Genomic DNA, 17071 nt, shown 5'->3' with positions numbered 1-17071 from the left:
TCTCAATCAGCATGTTTTGAGAGGGCGCAGTTTCAAAATGACAATCTCAAAAAGCCAGCACAAATACCAAACTTAATAAAGCAAAAAAGTAAGAAAACCGAGAAAACAAGCAGGAGCGACTGCAACAGGCTGCACGCGCGGGCGCATGCGCACTAGTCATGTTGAAAGAGCTGCAAACAGATGACAGCTGTCAGAAGCGGCAATGACGGATGACAGAGCATTCAAGTGACTGATGACCAGTCGAATAGACAGTAATAATAGGAATATGAATTGTTTAACTGAATAAAATACTCAAAAAGGACATAACTGTGAATATAACCATGACAGAAATGCATGGCCTGTGTACTTTTACTGCTGTGAATATAACATGTTAGAATCTACAATGCTTGCAGTTATGACTTGACAGTTAAAACTACATACATTACAAAGTAACAACAACAGGGATGTGGCAGATGGCGTTTTGTTTTTTTTCCCATGGTTACAGATACATGAGCAACACAGTCAAAGTTCAAGGCGCAATGTTACAAAAAAGTCGTAGGTCCCAGTATATTCTTTGTCAGGGCAGCTGCTGTATGTGCTGATAGTAAAAGAAAAAGTATGCATTTCGGAACACAGGGAAAGTTTATGAGCTGAAGTGCAAGCAAGCGCTTCAAATATCCTCGTACAGGACTTCAGTTGGGTGACAGTGAAGAATGTGGGTGAAACTCCACATATGTTGTGCTGTTTGCCACAAGTTTGAGAGCAAGGCGGTTAAACAAGGGCGTTTTTGACATTTGACAACTAAGGCTCTAATGTGTAGGATTTAGTGGCATCTAGCAGTGAAGCTGCAGAAATGAAACTTCTCCTGTGTGCCAAGCGTGTAGGACGACGACAGCAGCCGACACCAGAAATGTGAATGGTGCTATCTAGAGCCATTGTTTGGTTTGTCCTTTCTGGGCTACTGTGGAAGAACACTCTATGGATGAGGATCTGCTCCGTATGAAGATATAAATGACTTTTTCTAAGGTAACGAAAACACAATGATTCCTATTTTCAGGTGATTTTAGACTAATGGAAGAGAGCTTATTAAGCAACTGCCCAGTTACGTATCAAGAAGACTGCAAGCTGCCTGTTAAATGAGACACACTTCACGATACAACAATACAAACAGCACCTTCACATCAGTGCACAGTAAAGATAGAGGGATGAATGCAGACTACACATTTGAACAAGAACCCTAATCTCACCTGAGGGGTGAGGTGAGTGGTCACCGTCCAGGCCTGCAGCCAGCCTCTCGCCGTGGGCCCCGAGGACCCCCATGGGCAGAGCTTGGTCCCCTGAGGCCAGGTCAGCCTCAGGCTCCTCGCTAACAGGGAAGGAGATGTCACTCATGGGCTCCTCCTTGATCCTCGGGGGCTTGGAGTCCTCCAGAGCCTTCTCTGGGTTCACCAGTCGCTCATATTCCTCCGACAGATCCTTACTCACCTGGAAGAGAAAAATCTTTGTTAGTCCAATTTTACTGTTGGAGGTTTGTAGATAAATAAATGTAAGATCTGAGCCTAGATTATGTCGTATCTTAAGTTCAATGGCAACCACATTATTCTTTTCTAGGATCACATCTAACGTGTCACGTCAGGTCAGATGTGGAAAAAGTCTGCATGAATAATAACCAACACATAATTAATTGATCACAGACACAAAGGATCAGCGCTACTTTCTGCTCTCTACAGAACTCCTCAGTTGTATATCTTTAGAAGTCATGTTGGCAACTGAAGACAGTGAATCTCTCAGTTTGGTTTCTGTCTCACTTTGAAGCAGCTTGCACACAAGTTGCCATACGGTCCATTGTTCTCACTTGCACAAAGTTCTTTATCCTTTCGGAGATGATTCAGCGTTGTTGTGCTGAAGCCATGGGAGCGTGCAAATGTTTTTTCAGCACTGTGCCCAGTGGGATTATTTTTTCATTTTAATGAAATTAATTTGCTGACTAGTTTTCCAATGTATTGCTTCGCCTACAGAATGTTCTAATATAGTGGGAAATGATCAGAATTTGCTATAGTTTTTCAGAGCCTGTGGTGACATCTTCCACTGTTTTCCCCATGACATTGGTTAGCGAAGGTGGGACACACTATGGTCACTTTTTTTTCCCTCTCTCACTGACTGCTGGAGCTATTTGCCTTTCCAAACTAAGCTGCTCTGATTAATTAGTGTTATGCAAATGTAAAATGTAACTGCTCAGTCTCATTATCATTATTAAAAGACAGTTTAAACGGTCACCTTAATCATTAATGCTACACCTGTACGTTGCTGTGTGATGTGTCACCGCTCATTTTTCCTGCAATTTAAGCAGCCTAGGTTTTTATCTTAGTCTGGTGTGTCCAAACCCCCAAAATATTCAGTTTACAATTATAAAAATAACTGAGAAAGCAGATCATCTTCGTACTGGAGAAGCTGGGAATACAGATTGCTTGATGTTTCGCTTGATAAATGAAACAAATAATTGATCATTTAAATTGCTGAGAATGATTTTTCTGTAAACAGACTCTTTAAACAATTAATCATTTCAGCACTTAACCATTGACAGAGAAAATGAAGACCTTCTGCTGCTGGGCTACGCCAGAGCTTCTACTCTACACACAAATTGCTTCATGATGCAAAGCAATTTTCAAAAAATATCAACCAAATTGCAAAAAGTTAAGTTGTAAGTGTAAAACTGTGAAAATTTGAGTAACACAATTTGGTTTTATGTTGTCATGTTGTCACTGCTGTTACACTGATTGTCTGCATAACAACAGTTTTGTATAAGTGCCTGCTTTTTGCATGTCCTACTTAGCAAGCATGATGTTGCCTTATATCTGTCAGCTCTTTATCCTGTTTAGCTGTTCATGTTTTACTTTCTCTGGCTCTAATTTAAAATGCTGTATGCGTTTTTTTGTTGTTTCATCAGCCAATTTAACATCTGGCCGAGGGACAACAGTTGAAAAGGATAACACTGGCACACACACACAGTGATGCTGATCGATGTGTTTTGTTCCTGAGAATAAATGAATAAAAAATAAATAGAAGTGGGGCTTACAGATAAAATCTTTTATCACAGTCTATGCAATTTTTTTTATCATGATATCTTACTGAAATGTGATACATTTTCTAGAAGATCAAATAATGTGTCATTTATGAATAATTAAAAAACTATGCCAAAATCATATAGAGTTTAAAAAATTGTATATCATCTTACAGAATAATTTGTCAAATAGCACAACCCTACAAACCCACTGCCAGTCTCACCTGCAGCATGTAGCTGTGATAGTCCTTGATCCGCACTTGCCAGAAGCGCTGCAGGGCCAGCACGCTGCCAATGCCCACCTCATGGAACACTTGCTCCACCACGTCTGGGAAGGGACTTGCTCCAAGCCGAGCCTCCCGGTCCACCGCCACTCGCAGCATGCGGGAGAGGCGCAGGTAATGCTCATGGACCAGGTCGGTCAGAGTCTCCAGCACGCTCTCCTGGGCCGACTCAAAGCCGGCGTGAGCCAAGATGGTGGCCACTGACTGATAGAGGAGCTGTCTGCAAGAGTGCCAAGTCAGCTCTGTGACAGGCTCGCCTTTACCCCTTATGATGGAAAAACCAGAGGAGATAAAAGGAGATTAATGATGACTGGTTGCTCAATTGACTCAGATAACATCTGCGAAATGCAGATATGTAAAAGAAGTTAATATAAAGTCTGAGTGAGTGATGAGCCTGCAATTTAGATGCTTTACCGGATATGATACACCGGATACACATTCAATTACAAAGACAGGAGTACTGCATCTCAGCAACACAAATGAGAACTTACTTATAGAAGTCACTTTCAGGGTCACTGTGGCGGAGCAGGAAGGGCTGCCGCGGGGCTTTGCTGTCCGCAGGTATTAAGTCATCTGGCATGGCAGGTGGGGTAGGAGGACGCAAAGGCAGGTTGGTATCAGCCTCCTCCAGCCTGCTGCCACCCTCAGAGGACACTGAGCTCTGACCCTGAGCCTGGGCTTGGGCTGCTGACAAAAGGCCACGGAGGCGGCGTGCATGCTGACACAGCTGCACTGTGTGGATGGTGAGGCTGCAGGGCTCTGAGGGGATGTCCAACATCGTGGTGGGCCGCGGACGCTGGGCTGAGGGCTGGTGCAGGGGAGGGTCCTGCATCTCCACTGAGCGAAACTCACGTTGGAGCAAGTCAAAGGAGCTGCGACTGGGAGGAGCCCCTGCAGGCCCAGGGATCTCACCCCAGTAACGCATCATGCTGAGTGATCAAAGACACAAGCCAGATTCAAACTCGGATTGAATCTGAAAATTTGGAAATGTGGAGAAGTTGGAGTGACCATTGAAATCAAAATACCATCAGATTAAATAAACAAATAAAACTTTAACAATAGCATTGATTCAGATTTTTACACACCACATTCACTAGGCTTTAATCAGTTTATAACTGTCTTTGGCTTTTTAGGAATAGTTAAGAAGGTAACGTTTTTAGCTGATACACAGTGGAAGATCACCCCAAACTTTACTCAATAACTGTGAAATGTATTACTGATTGCATGGTGGCAAACGTGCACAACTCGTAGACAATATTGTAAGCAATGTTGCAAAAATGTACACGTCTTCTGGTTATTTCGGCATAGATGTGGCCAAAAGACAACATGTTTCAAAGAAAATACTGGCAATTTTAATCGGATTGCACTGCCTTTATGATGGAAAAAGATACTGGGAGGTAATGCAAAATTAATGGTTAAAAAAGTATCGGAAAACGCAGTTAGGCGCACTTTAATCAATGCCGAATTGAAAAGTAATGTGCATTGATTCTTGTACGCTCTGAAGTCAATGTTTAACAGGTATATGTGTTTGCCGGATAGCAAGACAACGCAAAATGTCAGGTGTCTGACTGGAGTTTCGCACAGCATGAACATACAAGAAAGAACGCATTAGCGAACAGTTTATTCACGGAGGAACAACGACTAAGCTAAATGCTAGCTAGGTTAGTGCGTAGCACGGATGTTTAGCTAGTTAAACTATTAATTTATAATTTGCAACAACAATAACAACTCACGTTACACAGGGGTGAATAAAACATCTGCGGATATTTTAAACCAGCCCTTGCATCTTTGAAGGAAGTTGCACCGGAACTAAGCATTTTCGTCCTTGCTGCTAAAAACCCGATTGAACAGCTGAACAAAATATTTAGTTCCGCTACAAACCATTTATTTTGATTAGTATGAAATTGAAAGTCTCGTTAAAATACAATTTAGTAGCCATGCAAAACATTTGAACGCCTTTCTTCCCATATACATTATTTATTAGTGGTTTTGGGGAGTTTTATAGAGGCTTTGAAAACCCGGGCAGAATTAACAGTCGCACCAAATAAACATGGCCGCCTCCCCGCCGTCAGATGTGTGTGTGAAAATAACGGATGAGCAAATGGATTCTGCGATGGAAACGGATGAGTGCTCGGCCACAGAAAACGGAGGAGAACCCGAAAAGAAAGAATTACAGAAAACTGAACCGGAAACAGAGGACACTTTTAAAAAACCGGCTCTTTTCGCGGCGCCTTCCCTCACCAGCAAACGCAGTAACGTCTCTGCTCCGTCCAAACCAGCAGCAGCCGAGACAAAACACGTGAAAGAAAATAACGAAGCTGAAGTTGTACACACTGCTAGCGAAACTACTTCTGGGCTTGTTACTGAAAGCAAGACCGCCGAAAAAGGCCAAGAAGAGGACAAGCCGGAAAGAGTTCAAGACAAGAATGTGGCTCCTGTCAAAACCAAGCCAGAGGCTAAACCCAGGGTGCTCCCCACTAAAGGACCCCCAGCTGGTAAATTCCCCCCTATCCCATACACAGAGCCGCCCTGGGGTGGCACGGCTCCAGACATCCCATATGCGCTGGAGATCCTTAAAAACGGCGCCATAGTGGACACGGTGCCCCTCACACAGAAAAGTTACATCGTGGTCGGACGTTTACCTGTGTGTGACGTCTCTCTGGAGCATCCCTCCATCTCTAGATACCATGCTGTGCTTCAGTACCGCAGAGAGGCTGGACAGGGAGGCTCTGTGGGCGAGGACAGAGGGTTTTACATCCATGACCTGGGCAGCACACACGGCACTGTGGTCAACAAGAACAAGATCCCCCCGAAGACCTACATCAGGCTCCGTGTGGGACATGTCTTAAAGTTTGGTGGGAGCACGAGGCTTTTTATCTTGCAGGTAAATCATGATGTGGAGCCCCCTAAATATATTTAATATATTAACATGAATATATGAAGGATAACATTGACAGCTTCAGTAACATGCATGCCAGCTATCAAACTAAGCATACATTTTCTATTTATAAATTATATTTAGAGCTGTTTGCTATCATTGTAATTATTTTATCATTTTTAATTTTTTGCCACATACACAGACACAACAAACTATACAAGAACTAAATAAATATGCAAAATTAATAGAATAAACCCCACTCAGATTTAGGGGTGCACAGTAATATCGGAAATTAAATCATGCCCATGCACGTTTGTCAGCTAACGTTGTTACAACCTGTGGCTAACCTAACCTGTTACATTGAGCGATAGGCCTACAGTAGAAGGATGCAGTCGAAAACATAGCTAGATTATCATACCCTGTGTGTAACTAATTACGTGCCTTACCCTTATTGATCCCGTAGTTGAAATTGTCTAGGAGCAGGAGCACGGATGCAAAATACATCCATGAGCAGGAGTCACCATGGTTGCAGGGGTCACTTGCAGGTGCCAGGTGGGAGCTTCTCGCGAGATTTTGAAGTATCTCATCTCCTCGTTCAGGAAAAAAAATTACCATGAAAAACAGAAAAAAATTACCACAAAAAAACAGAAAAAAATTACCACGAAAAACAGGGGGGAAATTACTCAGAAAAATAAATAAATTACTCAAAAAACAGGGCTTTTTTTAATTTGTCAAGTGAATGCAATACGCTTCCGTAATTAATAACGTCAATCTTTAGCATAATTTTGCCATTTTCTCAGCCTACTGTCGCTTCTGACATTCTGATGGGAACGTTAAAAGATTTGCAGGTATTTGGTAAATGAAAACTTCGAACAACGATACGACATTTTCGAAACTACTGGGAAAAGATTAAAATTTAGGGCATACAAATTTAAAAAAAAAAATAAAAAATTGAAAGATATATTTAAGAAGGGTATAACATGACAACAAGGACTTTTCTTTTGTTGGTTAGCAGCGGAGGACAGCAAAATGACTTTGATGCAAACATTAACAATAAGAGAGACCAAGAAAGTGCAGCTGGTGCTTTTGTATCGATACTCCAGAAAATGAGTATTGAAACAGATTTGAAGATTCAGAATCAGTATGTATCCATAAAACTATACTTTAGACAGCACAACTCAAAACCACAAATGTAAACATGGTGGTGCTACAGTAAACGCTATACTTTCCAACTCTGTCAAATTAAATTTGAAAATAAGATAGCCTCAACAAAGAAGCACTCTGCTGAACCGAGTGACCAATCAGAGAAGATGAGTGAAAAGGACTCTGTAAAGGAGGTGCCAAGCGTCACCTTTAAGTTTTCGATGATAACATCCAGGGAATCACATAGCCTGCTATCCACTGTTTGGCTAGCCATGATGGATTAAAGCGCATGTCTGGTCTGATCTACAAGGAGACCTGCACTGTGTTGAATGTCTTCCTGGAGAATGTGATCCCTGATGCACTGATGTTACCGTCCTCCTAGTATGCGGTGGCTTCTAACACAACACAAACAGTTTGATGACAACTTCAAAAACCATGTGAAATCTAGTTTAAATCAGGAAGCTCACAGTCCAGTCAGATGGATTCATTCTGAATACTTAACTAATAAAAGCAAGTCTGCTGCTTCAGTTTTGATCCTTTAAAAAAGCCCATCATGTGTCAGACTACAAGATAAGATTGCGTATGTCTTTATTGTATATGTTTATAGGAGTGCTTAACTCAATAGGTGGAGTTCTCTTCCCTTTTCCTCCTCCCACAGGGTCCAGAATTTGATGAGGAGGAGGAGTCTGAGCTAACAGTGACAGAGCTGAGGGAGAAAGCCCGAAAACAGAGGGAAGAGCTGGAGAAGAGGATGATGGGAGACGGTTCTGATGATGATGATGAGGGGGAGAAGGAGGGGGACGAGCAAGGCGAAAGCAACAAGGGCCAGAGCAAACTGTCAAACGAAGACTCGGGCTGCTCGTGGGGAATGGGTGAGCTTTTCTGCTGGTTGCAGGATTATGCTACAGAACGTTACGTGTCATCTGTGTTGACATATTGCTGTGTTGTCATCTTGAGTGAGCTGGTGCTGACTTGCTCTTAAGGCGAGTGACTAAAGAGACACGTTAATCCTTTTGTCCTCTCCTTCCCTTTCATTCCATCTGTCTCCATGAATCCACGGTGCAGCTGAGGAGGCGGTTCCAGAGGAAGACGAGAATGAGGAAAACCCTTTTTCTACAGAGTTCCATGAGGACCAGGAAGCTGCGTACCTAAAAGACCCAAAGAAGGCTTTGCAGGGCTTCTATGACAGGGAAGGTGAGAAGACTTATTGTTAATCCACAGATGTCTGCTTCTCCTGTTTTTGTACTTGTACTTGCGTTTATTGAATTTCTTGACTTCTTTCTCGACTAGGAGAGGAGCTGGAGTTTGAGTATGAAGACAAAAGCCATGGCAGCTGGCTCTGCAGAATAAAGTGAGTGACGGGAAACCCCTGATTTATGATGGTACAGTTTGTGTCCTTGCTGTCAGAAAGGTTGTTACGTGTGTATAAAGTCACACAGTTCATGTTGATGTTTGTGTCAGGCTTCCGGTGGATGATGCCACGGGCCGGCAGCTGGTTGCTGAGGTGACCCACACGGGGAAGAAGAAGGAAGCAGCCATCCAGTGCTGCCTGGAGGCTTGTCGGATGCTGGAAGCCAGAGGGCTGCTCCGCCAGGAAGCAGGTATGAAGAGTGTTGTGCACAGTCACACTTCACAAGAGCTGGCTCAAAGTTCAGGTCACACAGATTAAAATGAACCAGTTTACGTGCATTTTTTCAGTTTTTTTTAACTGAAACAAAATCTTGTGATCATCACTGACTCGCAGATATTTCCCAAGACTGGTCGAAAGCTTTAACTTGATGCATTGTTTCAAATTTGTTGCCCATGTAGCTGATGTTTGTTGTCGGATTAAGGTAGGAGGAAACTCATATCGACGGCGAAACAGTCTTCAACACAACACCAGCGTGCTGGGTGCAGTAAATATTTGGGTGCCATAAAACAGTGCCTGAGCATCGTTAACTGTTTTAAGAGTGTTCATTAGTTGCAAATGAATATGTTTAGGTCACCATTTACCAAAAACATGAGCATAGCCAATGCAGAAGCCTGGGTATGAGCTCTGAAAGTAAAATTCTGAACCACCATCTGGGGGTTATAGCTTGTACTTATGTTTTTCCTGTGTTGCGTCATATCTCCAGTGTCCCGTAAGCGCAAGAAGAAGAACTGGGAAGATGAGGACTACTACGACAGTGATGATGACACCTTCCTGGATCGAACCGGCACAGTGGAGAGGAAGAGGCAGGAGAGAATGAAAAAGGCGGGAAAGGTTGAGGAGCGGCCAGAGACCTATGAATCATTGGTAATGATCTGCTCGTGTTGCTACACACCACTGGGGAACATTCTGATTCACTACATCTTTAATCACCACCTTTGTGATAATTAATTTTGCCTTACTTTCTGTTCAGCATGATGCTCCAGCATAATGTCATTGTTATGTGGATTCACAAAGGTTTGATTCACTGATGAGAAACTAAAAGAAACTAAACACATATCATCAGTGTAACGAATGACATCTGATGATGAACAAGACTTGTGTCTTCCACACAGTGGAAGACTTTGAAAAGATTTTAAAAGACTGAAGTCTGATCTCTCTGGGTCACTATTTGCAAGACTTCAACTAGATTGCTTTTGAGATTATTTCCCATCCTGCTCCTGGTGGAAAATAATATGCCAAACTCCCTTTAAGAAATACAACATACTAACAATTCCCTAAGTGTTCGCAAAAACACATAATTCTAAACTCTACAGTTTGGATTTTGTTGCCTCAACTTGCTACCTCTGTTGGTTAGCTGGGCTAATATAGTGGAAGGAGAGTGTGGGAATGAGAGGGGAATTGTTTCAAAACTGAAGATTTCTTATAAAATAAGTGCTTGCAAACAAACCAATTTAAACTTTCCACAGCTCCACCAGTTTATCCTGCTGTTCCACAGTACAAGAGAAGCGAGACATGTTCTTGCATTTCCCCAGAGTCCCCTCCATGTTTACTGTCTTCCTGGTTTGCTGCTTCTTGCTTAGTGCTGGAGAGAGCTAAATGCTCACCATAGTAAATTGTGGTAGCATGCTAACAGTCGCACATTGGCACTTAACACAAAGTACAGGGAATTCTGATGGGACTGTCATGAGTTTTGCAGGTATGTGGTCATTAAGCAAAGAAGTGGACATATTAAAAATTTGACCTGGTTATGGCGTTAAATGGAAAGTTAAAGGATCACCGAAGTTTTAACAGTTTAGAGGGACGCAAATGTCCAAACCTAATCTCTAATCCATCCAATAACTATTGACATGTTTCGGTGTGGTGATTGACTAATACACTTCCGTCCATAGAACCATGCCACTACAACATGGCTACAAAGCATGCTGCTAAAGCTGCCATCTGTTTCTGGTTGATATTTGGAACAAGGTAATGAAATCCTCTACGGAGCAGAACGTGTAGCAACATCAACGGATTCTGTTCTCTTACTCCCACATCTGTAAATGTTGACTTCAAGTAGCTGTTTTTTTCCTTCGCTGGACTATTTATATAAAACCACAAACCACACAAAAAGTGCCTGTGTCTCCTCTCTGTCAGAATAATGGTAATACATAAATATATAAATGTAGGTGCTCCCTGTCCGCTCATGGGAGCTGCTGTTTGTACTGGAAATAATATAAAACTCTCTTCACCTCGGAAACAACCCTATACTGTAAGGTGTGTTTATGTAAACTGCACTTGCTCTATAGTGCTGAGCACACTGTATGTTTTTGTGGTAACATTCATGTATTTGATTTTCATGTAGGTGGCCAAACTGTCAGAGGTGGAGAAGGAGCTGGCAGACACTCAGAAAAAGCTCAGCGGTGGTAGAGGAGGTGAGTCATGATCGCCTGGGTGTTCAATGTGCACTGGACAGATGCCGCACTACCTACAGATGCCCGTTCTCCTCATGTTATTGTACGTTTCATCCCTCCTTTCAGACTTCCCCGGCTCTTCCACCGAGGACCCCCTGGATGCTTTCATGACCGCAGTGCGAAGTGAGGCAGCGATGGACGCCGTGGAGCGCAGGAAGCTTCACGTGCACGTGGCAGACTTGCGCAAAGATGCTCAGAGGCTCCGAAAACTGGTGGAACTCACACGGCCTGCACAGATGCCCTCGCTGCTGCCGAGGTTAGACACGGTGCTGCGTTCAAGAAGGGGTCATTCTGGTTGTTTTAGGACAGGGGTCAGCAACCTTAACTGTCATTTTTGACCGTAAATAATGATAAAAAATCTTCCTGGGGCCACAGAACATATTTGAGCCTTATGGTAACACTGCGTATTAAGTCTCAGTACTTCCTGAGTACGTCCGACTGGGAACTGAACTAAAACTGGAACTTAGCTATGCTCTCTTCAAAGCCAGACTCCACTGACAAAAACAGTAATTTTACCTCGCTGACCAGAGGGGCTGCTGGTCTAACACAGCCTCAATCTGATAGTTTGTTTGTGTTGTGTGACTTTGGTGAATCCAAACTAACCCTTATAAACACCAAAGTCACACAATAACACAAACAAACTAACAACTAACTGACCAAGGCAGTGGTAGACAAACAGCTCCTGCGTTCAGCAAGGTAAAATTACTATATTTGTAAATGAGGTCTGGCTTTGAAGAGAGCATAGATAAGTTTTAGTTTAAGTTCAGTTCCCAGTCAGACAGGGCGGTCTGTTTGGGACGTACTGAGCATACAACTGGATAAATGACACTTACATTATACTGCACGAGTTGTGTGAAAGTTTGTAAGGAAACGTTTTGATATAGTTTTGCTGTTGTTCAACATGGACCCCTATGACTTCAATTCAAGAGGAATTTTTCCAGTTTCTTGATTCCTTGTTTTAACAGAGGCATACAAGGAAAAACTATGTTTTCTTTAAAAATTCAACATAACACAGGGTGAGTAACTGATAGGCAAATGTTGATTTTTAAGGGTGAAGTATTCCTTTAAGCAAATATACTGAAACATCAGCAAGTTTCCATGTAGATTATCAATCAATTTCAATCAATCAATCAATTTTATTTATAAAGCCCAATATCACAAATCAGAATTTGCCTCACAGGGCTNTATGATCTCGTTTCTTAGTTCCTGTTAGTACACGTGCTGCTGCATTCTGAATTAGAATTATGTGAACGACAAGTATGGGAATAGGTTTTACATCTTTTTGTCAGGAGATAATGTGATCAAATTAATGGAAAAGGCTTTTATTCCAGTACACATATCAGGCTACATTTAAATACTTACCATATTTTGATGTGTTTTGGTGTGATAGTGGTAGCTCAGAGGCAGCGAAGCCTAAAAAAGTCTTACCGCTGTTTGGAGCCATGAAGGGAGGAAGCAAATTCAAACTGAAGACTGGTACCATTGGGGTAGGTGTTATTTGCCATGTCATAATTTAGTCTAATCACCTGACTCTTTCATTCCTCTGAAAACATATTTCCTTACTGTCTTCTGCTCAGCATCTTTCTTCTATTGATGTGTTCTTCTCTCTTGTAGAAGTTGCCTCCAAAGCGCCCCAACTTGCCCGCCGAGCTCTTCAACATGAAAGAACTTCCACCCAGTGGAGAAGAGGAGGAAGACGAGGAGGAGGAGGAGGAGGCAGAGAGAAATGAGGATAATGACGATAAAGAGTGCGCAGCTATTACTGAGACTGATGTCGACACTGAGGAGTCCAGTGCAGCCATGTCTCAAGAGAGCTCCCCCTCAGGGCGGGAAAGACAGCAGGCAGCAAAGTCCCAGGAGCCGAGAGGTAAGAAGTCATCAGAACTGGAGGAAGGTTTTCTGAAGTTGACATTAATAAGGAAGAAAGGGAGGAAAACATGCCTTCTGTTTCTTGGTTTTCTGAGATCGTCATAGCATGTTCATTAGATGTATTGTTAATTTCTTGTGCCACTGGGTGGCAGTAGATCTGTAATATACACACAAGCATACTGTTGTCTTTGTATCATCCATACACAGAGTTATATAAGGAGAAATGACAAAACATGTAGCAAAGTACAATTTATGTAACCCCTGTAAAGGGTATTTTGATTTGTTTTTGTGAATCAGTGCATATCCTAATGATCCCACTTTGTTTTTGTCCATATGACCTCATATTAGAGCACAAACAGAGGAGAGTTGAGAAGTGTGCTGAAGCAGTGGAGCAGGTTCCTCAGCGCAGCAACAACAAGGCTGCAGCCCCATCGAGTTCAGGTGGCTACTGTGTTTTATTGGTTCCATATTAGGCATTTTACATTGTATAAATTATCCTTGGGACTAGCAGAGATATCCTCACTCATATGAAGCCAGGATAAATCACACGCAAGACTTAAAATGCTATTTTTGTGGAGGCTTTATTGTCTTTACAATTTATTGTTTCTCATCTGTGAAATAAAGTTAATAAAAGCTTTGTTTCCACTGAGGGAAATGGTTTCAGCTTACAAAGATAGACAGGTCTGTGTAGCTGCAACGTGTAGTTACATTTTTGGGGAGGTGCATGTCAGGCTGTGGCGTGGGGTATGTGGTCAATTCGATGCAGATGTATAAATCCCACTTCAGTCATTATTTCATCACACTGGCAGAACTGGGCTTCCGTACTAATGCACTATACCTATGTCTTCATTGAGTCCAAAGCAGGAGGCGACAAAGAGTCAGAAGCAGAGCCCAGACCCAGAAAGAATGTGAAGAAGAAAGTGATGGGTCCCAGCAGGGTAGGAACACACACACACGCATAATTCTAGATACAGAAAAGTGTGACACTGATTGAATTTCCTCATGATCTGCCTCCACAGCCACCAGGGCAGCTTTCTGCACAGTATCCAGAAGACGACCCTGATTACTGTGTCTGGGTGCCTCCTTCAGGTAAACTGCATGACTATTTGCACTAGACTCTGCCACATATTGACCAATTGATCATGTCTTTATGTCAAAGTCAGTCGCCATTCTTATAAGTGATGTCTAAATCTGTAGACCTTTGCTTGACTGAGAGTCAAGAGTTCAAATAAGAGCAGTATTTGAAATTCAGATATGAAAAAAGCAGATACCCAGGATGACTTGGTGCGAGACCAGTGCCATTCTATTTTCTACATCCATATTTGTTGACACTGACAGGCTTGTACGTCCCTGGCCTACAGAGCACAGGAATGGTGGGAGGGACGGATTTTTTTCAAGGACGTGATGAGAGGAAGTAAACAGGCTTTCATGGTCCATTTGTCCAGTTGAAATTGCAGCAACATTTTCATTGTTAGCTGAGGAATGCAGATTAAAGTCACGTAAAAAGGATAAGATAAGCTTAAATAAAAACAAACTTTGAAACAGCTGCCAAACTCAGCTTAAACTTAGGGTCAGTACTAATTGCACTTCGTCATTTTAGGGTTGTAATTGGTTTGATGATTGCATACAAGTCAGCAGTTAGGAAGCTGGGCTACAGGTCAGTTGGGTGAATTTGTTCTTGTGAGCAGGGGCGGATTATCAGGCAGTGGGTCAATGGGCACACACCAAATGGCCCCCAATGTCTCCTACGTAGGAGCGAAACACAGACGTAGTTGTTTAGCCTCTTCTGTGTGTTGTTTTGGATTTATTTGTAGTCATAATGCATCTTTTAGTGGTGTTGTGTCTCTTTGAGATAATTGTGTGTCTTTTGTGGTTGTTTTGTGTCTTTGAGATAATTTTGTAATTTTTGGGTTCTTTGTGTCTCTTTGTGGTTATTTTGTCTTTTTTTGGTTGTTTTTTGTTTCTTTGTGGTTGTTCTGCCCCTGTTAGTAGTTATTTTGTGTGTTTTTGCAGTTCCTCTGCAGCTCTTTGTCTACATTTTTAAATCTCTTCCTGGTCAATACATGTTAATCTCAGCGACATTTTGCAGGCGAGGGCCAGCAGGCCCCCCTTACACTTTGGGCCCCTCGGCCTGTGCCCATTAAGCCCATTCAGTAATCCCTCAGTGCATTTGGGACATCCCAAGCATTTTATTTCATTTTGTATTGTTTTTCCTTTCTTTGAACATATCATACATCATGAATTGGTATGTAAATGTGAATCCTTCTGGTGCTAACTCCAGCTTTTTCTTCACTTGTAGGTCAGACTGGAGATGGCCGCACACACCTAAATGACAAGTACGGCTACTGAGGGAAACAGAAGAGAGGGAGCTCTTGTGTTTCCACTCCAGCAGCTTTTATACTGCAGATAATACCTGCAACACAAAGCCTCCAGTCTCCTTAGCTCTGACCATTTTAACCCTCTCTACCCATCCCAGTCCCTATGTGCACTTCAGCCTGAAAATATGGGCGCCTGCAGCAGACCAGGGGCTCACAGAGGGATAATACTGCACCTTTTATTATCTTTTGGGGATATTTGCATTCTCAGACTGCCATAAACAAAATGCACACTACTTCAATTCACATTAAACTGGCAAGCTAAGGGAGCAGACACTGGGCAGTCAGCCTGCTGGCAGTTTTTACCCATGACAATAATAGAGAGCGGTAGCACTTGAATTTTGTCCTTTTATTTGAATTCTATATATCATTCAAGCAGAAAATAGAAAGGGACAGAGCAGGGAGCGGTAACTGATCTGAATTCAGCTTTCTGGTCTTTGGCTGCTCCTCTTGCAGTTAAATCCACCTGACATCCAATCTGTATCCCTCCCCTATTTGGCTTCAGTCGATCGCTGGCATAACCTTTTTTCTTTTCCAAAGGAGAGTGTGTAGCAGGGAGGGAGAAAGAGGGAGAGCATTGAAGCAGCTTTTCTGACCATCTGGACACTTGGATGGCTTACTGGATGAAACGCAAGCTGATAATGACTCAAGCTAAGTGGAGTGTGTGTCCGTGTCTACACCGACACACACATACACACATAGCCCAACCTTCTCAAAGTTCTCTTTTTAACAAGATTGTCTTTATGAGTGAGTCAGCTATTGGTGTGTTTGCCTAGAGCAGGATTCCTCGCTCTGTGAAATCCCACTCAGTGCTGTTGTGTTGGTTTACTGCCATACTCTCCACCCTCTTTCCTGTCGTCTTTTCTCAAAAGACAAAGTTAAGAAACTGTATTTTGTTATATAAATGTATAATAAAAGTGTCTCTAAATAACCTACGAGTGAAACTTTTTACACACTTCACATATACCCTCTTGTTTTTCGCGCTCCCCTAAATTTTCCAGCCATCCGTCTTCTCTGGTGTACACTTCTGGGGCCTTCTTCATACCCAACCCAGTTTTGACGTCAGACTTTTTTCTCTCTTTCAAGCTGCCTCACACACACACACACACAAAGAGTGTTTCTCAGAGTTTGATCTGGCACAAAGAGGCTTGTGGTTTTGGCTGTAGATCTTTGCTGTGATGTTCTGTGCTGTGACCTACTAATCACTGATGGAAAGCTTTCTTCCCTCCCTGCCCCAAACACATGAGAAGAGCCCTCTGTCGTTCAACCTGGCAGATCCTCCTCAGTCACACTGAAGATGGTGTTCCAGTGATAAAAAATAAGCCTGTGCACTTTGTCATTCAGATGAGGTGCAGTAGCTTATAGTATTATGACAAAGCTATGCCTTAGGGAAGTGGTCCTCAAACTTTTTAATCATGTACCCCCTTTGAAATATTTTTTCAGCCACATACCCCCTGACCAGTGCAAAACATTTTTGGTAGCAACATAACATGATTTTTGTTGTTGCAGCGGTGTATGTCAGTTAAAGGGTGACTCCAAAAGTAGATCAGGAGCCAGAGCCTTCAGCTATCAGGCTCCTCTCCTGTGGAATCATGTTCCTGTTACGGTCCGGGAGGCAGAC

At 42.6% G+C, this 17071-nt stretch overlaps 2 protein-coding genes across 5 annotated transcripts in view; one reads left to right on the top strand and one right to left on the bottom strand.

The window, feature by feature from the left end:
- Nucleotides 1-5151, bottom strand: part of supt7l (SPT7 like, STAGA complex subunit gamma) — a 9686-nt gene extending 4535 nt beyond the window's left edge. Inside the window, exons 1-4 of one of the 2 annotated variants that reach the window (XM_050062670.1) lie at nucleotides 5058-5151; nucleotides 3816-4297; nucleotides 3265-3589; nucleotides 1227-1464 (exon numbers count right to left, since the gene is read on the bottom strand). In XM_050062670.1, the coding sequence (XP_049918627.1) occupies nucleotides 1227-1464; nucleotides 3265-3589; nucleotides 3816-4252 (1000 nt within the window). In that variant the 5' untranslated portion in view covers nucleotides 4253-4297; nucleotides 5058-5151. The remainder of the gene's footprint in view (nucleotides 1-1226; nucleotides 1465-3264; nucleotides 3590-3815; nucleotides 4298-5057) is intronic. The other variant, XM_050062671.1, reaches the window with a different exon arrangement.
- Nucleotides 5152-5351: 200 nt separating this feature from the next.
- On the top strand, nucleotides 5352-16381 carry slc4a1ap (solute carrier family 4 member 1 adaptor protein). Of its 3 annotated transcripts, none has more exons than XM_050062524.1 (14): nucleotides 5352-6208; nucleotides 8004-8217; nucleotides 8411-8539; nucleotides 8636-8696; nucleotides 8807-8946; nucleotides 9460-9620; nucleotides 11098-11167; nucleotides 11273-11462; nucleotides 12597-12693; nucleotides 12821-13073; nucleotides 13424-13516; nucleotides 13940-14013; nucleotides 14095-14164; nucleotides 15375-16381. In XM_050062524.1, the coding sequence occupies exons 1-14, from the start codon at nucleotides 5375-5377 to the stop codon at nucleotides 15422-15424; spliced, it is 2436 nt and encodes an 811-aa protein (XP_049918481.1). In that variant the 5' UTR covers nucleotides 5352-5374; the 3' UTR covers nucleotides 15425-16381. The 3 variants fall into 3 exon arrangements, with proteins under 3 accessions (XP_049918481.1, XP_049918482.1, XP_049918480.1); XM_050062525.1 differs by having other exon boundaries at nucleotides 13930-14013; XM_050062523.1 differs by having other exon boundaries at nucleotides 5353-6208; nucleotides 13937-14013.
- The last annotated feature ends 690 nt before the right edge of the window (nucleotides 16382-17071 follow it).

This window comes from Epinephelus moara, chromosome 14, assembly GCF_006386435.1.
Source record: "Epinephelus moara isolate mb chromosome 14, YSFRI_EMoa_1.0, whole genome shotgun sequence".
Lineage (NCBI taxonomy): Eukaryota > Metazoa > Chordata > Actinopteri > Perciformes > Serranidae > Epinephelus > Epinephelus moara.
Note: the sequence above shows the minus strand (reverse complement) of the source record. Positions and strands in the feature narration are given on the sequence as shown.